Consider the following 12,321-nt stretch of genomic DNA (forward strand, 5'->3'; position numbering starts at 1 on the left):
TACGAGAGTTTACAATCATGAGTTGTATCAGAGTCCTGGCAATAATATATTTCTGTGTATTGTTCTAGTGTTTACTTGAGTCATTTTAAGATTTTTGCTCATTAAAAATGCTGTGAAGCACAAGTGAAGTATTTTAAAACATGACATGTTTGAGGGATCTAACCACTTCTTCTTTCTTTCTTTCTTTCTTCCTTAAAACCACTAAATTGTGGTAACCATTTTGGTTGTATGACTTAGCAGGTAAAATTGAGTTGCAGCAAAACAGGCCGTCTACAACACTTCTGCTAATTTCATACGACAATGACGATATTTTAAAGGGTTTTTCTATCAGGTGCGCTTAAGGCACTCGTTAACACAATTAACATTCATCTAACCTATTATATATATACATACACTAATAATTATTATCCTCCCTTGCGTTTATATATTTTTTTTAAATTTAATTTTATCTACCCTCCCTTATATTTATTTATTTTTTTAATTAATCTTATATTTTTTAGAATATAATGCGTAAAATATATCTTAATGATGGCCTATGGCACCCGTTATTTTAAATGCTGCTTAAAGTCGGTGAATAGATGATCCCTGATCCGGGCAGGAATCTTCGGACACAAAAAAGCTTGTTAATCAATCGGTTCAATCCTCCCTTTTCTGCTACAGTTATGCGGACCCCCCCCCCCCCCCCCCACCCAAAAACAAAACAAAGAAAATCAGGTGCTTATACCTTTTGGGAACTCGAGAATATGAAGGCCTTCTTTTTAGTGGGCTTTTGTATTTCTGCTTTGGGCTCATACATCCTTAGCGCTGATTAGCAAAATTGGAATTGTATTCCAAAGTTTCATGTATGCTTGTAGCCCAGGACCAGTCTTGGAAAGAAAGAGAAAAAGGAAAGCAAAAGAAATGTGAATATCCTTGTTGACTATCTTACCCTTTGATTTGGAAAGAATAACAAAATTACCAGAGCTTGTAACGGCTACTTCGGACCGGTCAGTTGTGTTTTAAAATTCGTCGGCACAAACAAACTACTGCCTTCCTCTTGTACGGTTTATCCACCGGGGCCACCACCTCACAGTGCAAATTTGAGCTTTCTCTTCCAATCTCAACCACCCCTCCACCTGACCTGACGCTCCTCCCCGGCCACCCCCTTTTATCTTTTGCCCCAGTTGAGAGAAATGGCTGAGGAAGAAGCTAAATTATCAGCAGACTCCATCAGATGTAATGATATAGAAATGGAAGACAGAGATGAAGGGGAAAATGAAAAGTTTTATGAAGATATTGAAGCTCCTAAGTTCGTTGATTTTACTGTCCCAGATCATTACCGCCCTGATGATCGGTATTGGTTCTGCTTGCGTGTGGGTAAGTCTTTGAATTTGGTCTTCATTTACTAAATTTTATTGGTATTTGAAGTTATTTTTAGTATAGCAGTTAAAGAGTTATTTTGCTATATTTGGTTTTGAAGCTGAGCTCCTGTCATTTAATTATACAGATTTATTTCGTCAAGATTCCTTTTGGGAAATCTGTAGATTGGTAGAATTGGCTACGGATACTTACAGATTGAGTTTATCCCTTCAAATATTCCTGTAACTGCATAGTCTATCTATTTTTTGAGAAGCAGTATTGTTCAGCATTGATCTATTCAACATTACATTTCAGCTTGTCTTCTTCTTTAATAGGTTGTACAAGTTTCAGTGTAGCTGTTTGGTATCTGCTTTTATGTAGGCATTTATGCATGTATAGATAACATGTGGACATTCATCACTCTTACATCACCAAAATCTTGTCCTCCGTCAGGAAAGCTGTTGGGGGAATTTTTTTTTCTTTTTTTTGGGGTTGGGGAGGGGATGTTGTTGCTTTGCAAAGAAGAATCATAACTTAGAAATCTTCAGACTTGCTGAATGTAGGACGATTAAGCTTTTTGTGTTTTTTTTTTTTGCTGTTTACCTTGTTTCTGTCACAGGATGCGACCAGAAGCACGAGGAAGAAATGGATTCTGAAGCAATTTACAAGAATTTTGTCCTTCGGGTTAGTGCTATTTCGTGGTTTCTTAGCTCAATTGGCACAGCTTAGACATGGATTGAACAACTTGCACTTCTGGTTCACACAGGTAATGGCAGCAAGAAGTCCCAATGTAAGATTTCACAAGGCGCTGAACAGAAATTGTTCAAGGTTAGTGCAAAAACTTTTTAGTACTTTCATGCCTATTGTAACATAACGTTTCCATCCATGTGATTAGCTTTTTAACTGAGGTGAATTGATCTTTACTTTCAGTAGAAACATGAAATGTCCGCTTTCAGCTCCCCCAAAATCTTCCAAGTCTAGAATGTCAAGATTAGCTATCATATCATCCATGTCTAAAAAGATTGGCGCTGACAAAGAGAAGGCCAAAGTTAGTTGTACCCCAAAGACCAAGGGAAAACAAGTTGCTGCAAAGTATCTTACAACTCCTAGGAACAAAAACTGCATGCAAAATCAAAATGCCTTTCGAAGTGTTCAGAACCCAAAGCCACCTAGTGTTGCCGTGCCAAAATGCCGGGTGGTTGCAAAGGCTCTGATCTTTCACTCCCCAAAGACAGCCATTAGTATGAAGAAATCTGTGGAATTGCGCACTCCTTTAACAAAATTGTGTGAAGGAATGAAGAAGCTTGAGGTATCTAGTCAGAGAAAGCCTGTACTTGGTTGTTCTAGCAAACAACCAAAGCAGCTCGGACATAATTCTCAGAAGTCACTGCCACAACATTCTTCAACAAGACAGAAAGGTTCCAACAAGGAAAAGTGCAGAGCAAAGATCTCACATAAGTTAAATACTACTCAAATCAACCATGATCCTAAATCTTTGAGATCTCTAAACAGCAAGAGCAAGGACAAATTGAGCAAACAGTTCAACACAAAGATTTCTTCTGCTAGGGTAACTAAGGCAAAATCAAGAGATGACAACAGAAAGCGTCCTGTAAAAGAAGCAGCCTGTCCAATCTCACATGAGCCACTATCAACAGAGTTGGAGTCATGTGCTGCCTTGAGCCACGAACTGAACCATTCACCAAATTTGGCACTAGCAAATGAGGGAGGGAAATATCTTCCAAAATTACAAGCTTCATGTAAAGAAAATGATGCAATTCAAGAAAATGTGCGGGAAAATGACAGTAGTACAGAAGTGAGCTCAAGGAACGGAGAGAATTTGAATAATGTTTTGTCACAGCAAGACAATTCACTTTGCTCAAGACGTCAAATTGAAATGTCACTCGGCGATGACAAGGAAAATGCTTCAGCCTTAGATGATAAGAGGTCTGGAAACTGTTTATATTTATATAGAGTAATTCTCTAGACATGCTTCTATTTATTCACTTCCTAAATCATGTTTAATGGTGGTGCTCATTTACATTGAATCGCAGAAATTACGACAAGAAGGATCAGTCAGGAAGAAAAATTCTTGGCACACAAAATTCTGATGGAAAAAAGGTTTGTTTCTTTTTTCTGTATAAATATTTCCATATTACCAGAGGATTCCAATCTGTCTCAGTTTCCTGCACAATTTTTTAGGTCATTGAAGCAATTGATAAGGACTTGAAAGGGCCCATTGTTGGTGCTCCAGGAATGAAGTTGAAGCTAAAACCCACACATCCTAAACCTTTCAGGCTAAGAACTGATGTAAGCTGCTTTGGACATATGAAACTAGCTTCTGGAGGAACTGATGCTGCCTGGAAACCTCTAATACTAAAAGTTTGTTTTGCAGGAAAGAGGAATTCTTAGAGAAGCCAACTTGGAGAGGAAAAATCAAGCCATAACTCCTCAAAATGAAGCTGCCGTAGTTTCAAGATTTCAAGGCGGAGACTTGCAGGGACAACATGTTGATATTCAAGTGAGTTCTTCTTCTTCTTCTTCTTCTTGTTTTTTTCCCCCATTCTTTCTTCTTTGTGAAAAGTTGTATGCTGAGTTCAGGGGCTTTGCTTTGTCCGTTTAAGAGTTCATACGTGCAGAACTGTTGAAAGTCTTTTAACACCTTCTCCTACTCGTGCAGAACGAAATAGCTTCACTAAAACGTACAAATCGGCAAGTAAGAACGAAAACACCTACTGGTCCTAGCAGAGTTAAACGCTCAGAGCAACAAGAACTGAAGCCTGAAAGTAGCACAAGTCAAGCGTCAGACTACGACTTGAAGAAGACGAAATCTTCTTCAAGACGTGTCCTGCAACCACAGAGGTGAGAAACTAAAATAACTTGGTTTAAATAAGTAATAGGGTTTACAAGCAAAATGGTCTTGTGGACTAACTTGTTTGATCACCTGTACAGGCACTTCTCAGTTACCACAGAGGCAAGGACTCCAGATAAACTACTGAGTGTTATAATGGAAACTTCTTCAGGAAAATCAAAACCTAAGGAAGTGGAAAAGCCATGTAAGAAGGGTACTATACCTACTGTGGTCAGACCTAGAGCTCCAGCTTGTCCAGGGTCGCTATCACGCGGAAGAAGGCCTGTTACCATCCCCAGGGAGCCAAACTTCCATAGATCCCATATGCCAACGAGTCATGCTGCAAAAGTTTCATAAATACTTGTCATCATTGTACCAGCTGAGTGTACCATATCTTCGTGTTCAATTATTTATTGAATTCTTTGCGTTGCTGCACCTTATATATGCTGATTTTGTTTATCATTCTGTATTATTTAGGGTACTGTGGTTTTTCTTTGTAGAAACATATGGAAGTTGAAGGAAAGTTTCCTGATATTTGTTTGTTAAAAGACACAGTAGTATATCTATCGCGTGGTTTAAAGTCTAAGTGAACTCATTTTAAAAAAAAATTTAACAGGTGAGAGGGGTGGGATTTTTCATTCAAATCCATTTAAATGTCAATTTGGCCAGCTAATGCTGTTAAAAATGATGGAATTGCAGCTAAAGTTAGGGCTAAGATAAAACAAAACCTAATAGAACTGCAGAATCCAAAATGAAAGGGAAAACAAAAAGTGATTATTTGAAATAATAATAATATATGGGCTTCTTATTCCTGTAATAATTATTTTCGTTTAGTAACCCGAGTGGGTAGAATGCTGCATTACCAAGATTAACATACATAAAAAAGATCAGGGTACGAAGTTTGAATAGTTGGAAACCACATTGGTTAAAGAGGGCCGCATCTCAACACATTTCCACGATTCAACGACCAGCAGTGCAGCCAGCCATTCAGCATGCATTTCCCTTGATGATGCTTTTCAATTTCTCGTTTGCTGCGACAAGTTCTGCAGCAATCCCCGGTTCATTAGCAGAATGCCCTGCGTCTGGAACGACCTATGATGGAGTCCAATAAAAGTGATTTAGAAGTAGACCTTTGTAGGATGGACTAAAATTATTAACAAGTAACTATCAAGAAGGCACAAATTTTTCCTATCCATTCACATTAAAAGATTACTGTTTACCATAATTTACCTTTGTACCCGTATTTACCATGCCTCTCTTCTTAATTGGTGCTTATCTTAACCAACTTCAACAATATGATTCACCTCTAGTCATTTCTTAAAACTCAAGACTCCAGTTTTTAAACTTACCAATACATGCTTACTCTTTCACTTCATATTAGAAGACAATTCTTTTCTGCCAATCTGTGCACTCATCAAAGATAAAGATGGACTACAAAGAAAACATTTGACTAGGATTCACATTTTGAGTGTCCAACACATCGGAAAAATTCTTTGACAAGAGAGCTCTATTCATCATCAAGAAAATGAAGCAAGGAGTCTCTTACAATTAATTCTGCCTCTGGCCAAGCTCTATGAAGATCCCATGCTGACATCATGGGACAACAAACATCGTATCTTCCCTGCAAGAAAGAGAATAAACTGTAGTCACTCTCATTCAGATAATAGAATGCACTCAGAACATATCCCTTGATAGCAAAACCTTCAAGCAATAATAACCATCCTTCCAGTTACATAAACAAAGATTCTCCTAACATAGTATCTGGTAACAAAACCTTCTAGGAAAACGGTTAAAATTCCATTATGTATGAAATGGTTATCATAACAAATGGAATGTACATCTGAAGCATTTTACCGGTCCTAACTAAGATTCAGTTTCCATTTACCATAGGCAAAGACTAAATTGTCTTGTAAGGATAACATAATACAAATAACAAAGCTGAATCAACTTTGCACCTATACAGTTTACTCCTGGTTATCCAATTAATGAGAAGACTGACTTGAAAGAAGCTGTGCATCTTGATTGTACAAAAGTGAACATTTTATTCATGGATACTGTGAGGTGATACCAAACTTATACTGACAAAACTTCTTGTATTGTTTCCCCACCAATAGTTTAATCTTGGAAGTGCCATCTATACTTGGTGCAAGACTAGAATTACATGAACTTTTTCCATCTCTCTGTAAATAATATTTCAAACTTCCATCGCTCGAAGGAGAAGATAGACATTCCAAGTCCCATCCACGGGGATCATGCCAAAAATTAGATGGACGTATCTAGGCTGTCAAATGGACCAAACTGTTGAAGCAAGATTTCTTAGTTCTCCAGAGTCCACAAGATTAATTAACCAGACCATTGCAACCTCTCTACAGCATTTTGTTTGACTTCATATTTCTTTTGCTGGGTAAGAACAAGTCATCTATTTATTTACATCATTTGATGTGCAAGACATGAAAAGTATGACACTGGATGCAACAAAAGGATGGTATACCTGAACAATAACTGTGTTAATATGCTTTATCTTTTCAACGTTATCTAGCAGGAATGAGTCCGTAGGAAAGAAGCCCTTATTCACGAAGTAGTGATTCTCAATCCTTGCAAATGCCTGGATGAACATCATAAATCTAAGCAAAGAACTCAACCATAAGATAGTATTTTCCAAATGCACATCTTCACAAACCATGCTTTCTATCTCGTACTTACCAAAGAGAACATATCATCATCCCCTTTCTTTATGTTCTCTTCATTTGGGTGAAGATGTGCAGTCATCATTTCCCATTTGGTCCATGCCTTGGCCGCTGCATTCTAAAAAGATAAGGAACTAAGAAAATGTACAAGGACCCAAGGATTTTTTTTTTTTTTTTTTTTAAAAGGGAATCAGCATATCATGCTGAAATAAAATCATTCATTCAAAATGACTACTTCTGGGAAGATTCTACTGTTACTTTGTCTATCCTGCACACCACTGACAACAAAGTTCCATAAAACGAAGGCAAAAGGAAGAAAACTTCGCGTAACACTGATGGCCACAATATCTTACAGTTTAAATCTAGTTATTAGCCTGAGTTTCTAACTGATGGAGTTTCAGAAAGCAACCAGCAAGCTGTCTAAGAGTTAAAGACTGAATTGTCCATTCGATGACAGCATAACAAATTGGCAGATATCTTCCAAAAAAAATAATAATGATAATTTGGTTGAAAGGTTGCTTCATGAATTCAAAAAAGTTGATGACTGTGTAAGATATTCACAGATAATCTTCCCAAAAAAATAATGATTTTCATTGAAAGGTTCCTTCATGAATTGGTGCAGCTATTCGCATCACAAGAAAAAGTCAGAAAAGACTGATGATTCATAAACCAGAATGTCGATCTTACTTGTATATCCTTATCATCAGAGTTTAGTCTTTTGTGATAGGCCTCGATAAAGCACCCCCTTTCATTATCCGGGATAAGATCTCTGAAGGATTCCCAAGCTGCATACAGAGCAAAACATGCACTCAGCCACTAATAAGGTCTTGACGCAATGAAATCAATCATTATTCAAGATTTCAAGGCACAGGGAAATAATAGAATGTTAAAATCTGAACCGCAGATAAGTTCACCTTGCACTTGATTTCTCTGCAAGATTCTGTACAGAACTCCTGCTATATTTGCCAAATTCTGTGCTAAAAAATTATTCAAGGCCTTCCATATCTATTACTGCGATGAAATTTGATCAGAGCAACCTAATAGGACACACTATACCTCCCACTTCTTTCCAATCTAGTCATGGCAACTCCTGGCACATTACGACTCCACAAAGATGCCTCAGTCATTATGACTAATTGATCACTCCATGTATTTTCATATATGATTATCAAGCTAGGAGGACATTGCATGCTAAGCCATATTTGGTAATACTCCATGATTTTACACCACATAATATCTTCTTATGTTGCCAAGAAAGTAATGTGATCTAGTTATACAATCACAACTTTCCAAAACATATTCAACAATCATTAGTAGTCCACTAGTCAGATTTACAAATTAAAATGCATACCATCAGGGAATATAGCAGCAGCACCACCCTCGTAGAACCAATCAATTTCTTTCTTGCGCAACAAAAATATCCCCCGTAGGACCAAGCCAGTGACCTTCAATTAAACCAAAAAGATTTCAGAATATGACATGTACTGTCAGAGATTCTAGAAGTGTTTATACATCCTCCAAAAAAGACTACATAGAAAAACAAGATTTAAAAAAAATTCCATCTCACCTTTTCAGGGTGTGACTGGCTATATGCAAGAGCAAGCGTACTCCCCCATGAACCCCCAAATACCTAGAAGATCATGGTTGATAGAGATGTAAAGCAATGAACACAAAATGATTCAAACAGAACCAGTAACAAACCTGCCATTCTGGAATTTGTAAGTGCTCTCTGAGCTTTTCAATGTCATTCACCAGGTCCCAGGTGGTATTCTCTACTAAACAAGCATGGGGTGTGCTTTTTCCTGCACCTCGCTATAACATGAAAATGGTTGTCACACACGCTGTACTTAGCTAAGTTTTGAAACACATAGTTGACATTACTAACCTGATCAAATAGAATAATCCGATAAAATGCAGGGTCAAAAAATTTTCGATTATTTGGTGAAGTTCCACCTCCTGGGCCTCCATGGAGAAAAACAACTGGCTGCAACGTACAAAATGTCAGGAGGTGTAAAGCTGCATTAGTTCAAATAATGCCAAACCAAGAGTATCAGTGGATGTAGTACAAGAAATATACACATTAAATGGAACTGAAATCAAGAATTGTGATGTCCTGCCCTAGAAAGTATAAGAATTACAAGTTTTAAATTGCAGTATAGGTCCACATCAGATATAAACTTGGAAATTCTGGTAGGAACCTTTATGTATCTCATTGAGACATTCCTGAATGGACTAGAAAGAAAATCCCAATCCCAATTTTCAGACCTCAATACCGTGTCAAGACCCTTAATTAGAGATGCTTGCTTTCACTCATTGGTGCTCTAGTGCAATAAAACTCTACCATTAAAGTTCCTTCCCTTATTGCTACACCACTCTCCAACCTAATGTAATAACAAAAAGGAGAAATGTCAACACTATGATAGAGTTTCTAATACTATGATAGAGTCCTGCCTTGGCAGAGGGGCCGTTGGGATTATTTCCAGCAGGCTAGTTTTTCCAAATGTCAATAACCCCTTAATAGTTGAAACCTTCAACTCCGATCCAACAAATTAAACAGACAACTGAGAAACTTGTACCGAAAAGAAAAAGACTGGTAAAGCAGGCCGGATGTCAACAAAGTTTCAGCTATAACTGATAAAAATTCCTTTTTACAAATATCACATTTCTATTAGCACAATGTACAGCAGATATCGACCAAGATAAGATAAAAGGGGATAACCTTTAATCTTTATGTTACTCTATAAGTTTCTAAAATAAGGGATCATGCATATATAACGTGGCTCGTAAAGCAATTAGCAGGCTGCAGCGTTGTTATCATAGATTCCAGCCATTAAAAATCGGAGAATGAAATACATATGAAGTAGATTAGGATAAAAATAGAGACTAAGAAATGAAATCCCTTAATGAAAACAACTTACATGCCCGTTGGGATTCCCTGACTGCTCCCAGTATATAGTATGAAGATCTGAAACCTTCAGGAAACCAGTACTATATGGCTCTATATCTAGGTAGAGCTCTCTATTTAATTCCGTAGAGTCTTTCTTAGAATCCATAGATTCCAAACTCCGCTGCTTCTCACTCTTATAATCAATATTTTGTGCCCTCAACACACTACTATTCCGTTCTGTCAATAACAATGCACATAACGCAACAAATTCAGCTATATAAAAAATAGAAGACGACAATTTCCACTATAATTGTTTTTTCAAAATTATATCAGAACTGATGATGTCAGCTTAGCAAGAATAAAGAAGGGCCCACGATTTATCTCCTGCAAAAGAAAGTTGTCTTCCTATTTCCTCACAAACTTCATCCAAGGTAGAATTTTAACAATCAATTCTCTAGGCAAAAGAAGAATCTTTGTGTGTTCTGTAGACTTGTAACGCAAATACACATAATAATACCAATAGAGAAACAAATTGTTCCCTGTTTCAGAACGCGTTCGATTCTAACCAAATGTAAGCAAATACATAGAGATGACTGAACATAGGACAACTGTATGTGCTGCATGTTTGCCTTACTTTAACTAGAACATGTAATTATGGACTTAGTGGTATAATTCTTGATCTTATGCATTAATAAAGAAGCAGAAAACTATAAAGAAGTGGGCTTTCTTGTTTGATGAACACAAAACAACAAAGGAAAGAAAAAAAAACATAGGAAGGCTGCTGGAAAAAAATATATTATTCTTATCGTCAAACAGAGCAGAAAGAAAGGGGGGAGGAGAGAGGGGGGGGAGAGGAAGAAGAATCTGTTGAGAAAATTGAAGTGCACCTGAGATAGTGAGATTTTTGGGAGGAAAAGAGGAAACGGGTCGATGGAAAGAGAGCGTTGGGAAGAAGGGCTTAAGCAATTGAATTGGAGAGAGAGTGGAGGAGTGAGAGTGAGAGAGGGGAAAGGGCGTCTGATTTGGATGAGAAGACCCTCCTATTCTTCCTCCCCCTAAAACTACACGGCTCATTTGGAAATGGGATTATTACGCTAATAGTGCTGCTTGATTTTGATGATTAATGTGTCGGTATGAGTACTGTTCACCAATGCCAAATTGTTAAAGATTGTTAAAGCTGACTTATAAAAAATGTAGTATGGCGAAATTGTCTTTTTCGTTGTTTTTCTTTTTTAGTATTTGTATTGTTTGTCTACCTGGGATTATGTCCTGGACTTGGAGGGTCAGGATTGACTTTGACTAATGTTTGCCAATTTATTTTTAGAGGAGCAGATGTACTAAATCCAATTCCTAACCTCAATCCTCAAATATTCCAATCTACGCGTATTCAACCCTTAATTTTTAAGGAACTTCTTGGGTTCCTTAATTTATTTGTAATAGGGAGAGAGATAGGAACTTTACAGACCCTATTTCAAGATGCATCTTCTCCACAGTCACAGCAAAATTTGTTTGGATGCTTGTTTTCTGCCCTTTGTCACAATTATTTGATTTGATGTTTGTACTACTCAGACCATAGTCCAATATAATTCAACATTTTTTAGTGGAAAAGAAATGGGAAAGAACGCATATCAATGGATATATCTCCTTGAAGTTTATTGAGGGCGAGGGAACTGTTGGAGGAGGGGGTCAGGAAACGGGTGGGGGATGGCAAGTCAATTGATATTTGGGAAGATAGATGGTTACCAGACACAGAGGATGGGAGAGTGAAGACTCCAAGAACTGAGGAGGTGGTTGTTCAGAGGGTGAGTGATCTTATAAATAATGGCAAGTGGGATAGGGAACTGATTGCACAGGTTTTTGATGAGAAGGAAGGGAAGGAGATACTGAGAATACCTTTAAGTGTATGTAGTATGAAAGATAGGTTATACTGGAGCAAGTCAAATACGGGGGAATATACAGTTAAGTCAGGTTATAAACTGGCTAAATGCATTAAAAAGAGGAGGGCTCCTGTTGGGAGGAATGTTGAATCTAGCAGTAACAGGAGATGCTCAGCTCAGAGTTGGAGCTTTCTTTGGGGGTTGAATATAAAACAGAAGCTGAAACACTTCCTTTGGAAGTGTCTACAAGATATCCTGCCAGTGAACGCAACTGTAAAGGCAAGGTGCTCCAAGGGGGATCACATGTGCAGGTGTTGTGGGGAACATACAGAGACTTTAGAGCACTTGCTGTTTTTTTGTGACCATGCAAAGGCCATCTGGGAAGTGGCGCCAGTTAGTTGGGAGGGGCTGGAGACATATAGGTATAAATTCTGGCATTGGTGGGAGGAGCTGAAGGATGCAGTGAAGGGGAAGATGGGACAGGAGCGTATTGGTGTGACTGTGAACTTGTTATGGCAGATATGGAAGTCAAGGAATGCGAGACAGTTTGAAGCAAAAGCCAGGGATCCCATGGGAGTGGTCCAAAAAGCTATTGGGGAATGGAGAGAGTTCCAGGAGGTGCAGATGGAGGAAAAAGATTTAGTCAGAGTTAGAGGGGAGGGGAAGGTGGAACCAGGTGTATGG

General features: G+C 38.0%; 2 protein-coding genes across 3 annotated transcripts; one reads left to right on the plus strand and one right to left on the minus strand.

Annotated features, from left to right (window-relative positions):
* The first annotated feature begins 1,064 nt into the window (after positions 1–1,064).
* LOC113762837 lies at positions 1,065–4,769 on the plus strand. 2 transcript variants are annotated; one of them, XM_027306456.1, is made up of 9 exons: positions 1,065–1,356; positions 1,958–2,022; positions 2,105–2,166; positions 2,269–3,282; positions 3,390–3,456; positions 3,538–3,645; positions 3,731–3,856; positions 4,016–4,197; positions 4,288–4,769. In XM_027306456.1, exons 1-9 carry the CDS (start codon positions 1,173–1,175, stop codon positions 4,541–4,543), a joined length of 2,064 nt encoding a protein of 687 aa, XP_027162257.1. In that variant the 5' UTR covers positions 1,065–1,172; the 3' UTR covers positions 4,544–4,769. The 2 variants fall into 2 exon arrangements, with proteins under 2 accessions (XP_027162257.1, XP_027162258.1); XM_027306457.1 differs by having other exon boundaries at positions 2,272–3,282.
* Positions 4,770–4,938: 169 nt separating this feature from the next.
* LOC113763598 (proline iminopeptidase) lies at positions 4,939–10,839 on the minus strand. The gene is made up of 11 exons (XM_027307449.1): positions 10,648–10,839; positions 9,792–9,997; positions 8,759–8,857; positions 8,575–8,685; positions 8,441–8,503; positions 8,225–8,318; positions 7,561–7,658; positions 6,890–6,991; positions 6,678–6,791; positions 5,733–5,807; positions 4,939–5,278 (listed from the first exon to the last, which is right to left on the minus strand). Exons 1-11 carry the CDS (start codon positions 10,832–10,834, stop codon positions 5,174–5,176), a joined length of 1,254 nt encoding a protein of 417 aa, XP_027163250.1. The 5' UTR covers positions 10,835–10,839; the 3' UTR covers positions 4,939–5,173.
* Positions 10,840–12,321: the final 1,482 nt, after the last annotated feature.

The sequence above is a fragment of the Coffea eugenioides genome, chromosome 2, assembly GCF_003713205.1.
Source record: "Coffea eugenioides isolate CCC68of chromosome 2, Ceug_1.0, whole genome shotgun sequence".
NCBI lineage: Eukaryota > Viridiplantae > Streptophyta > Magnoliopsida > Gentianales > Rubiaceae > Coffea > Coffea eugenioides.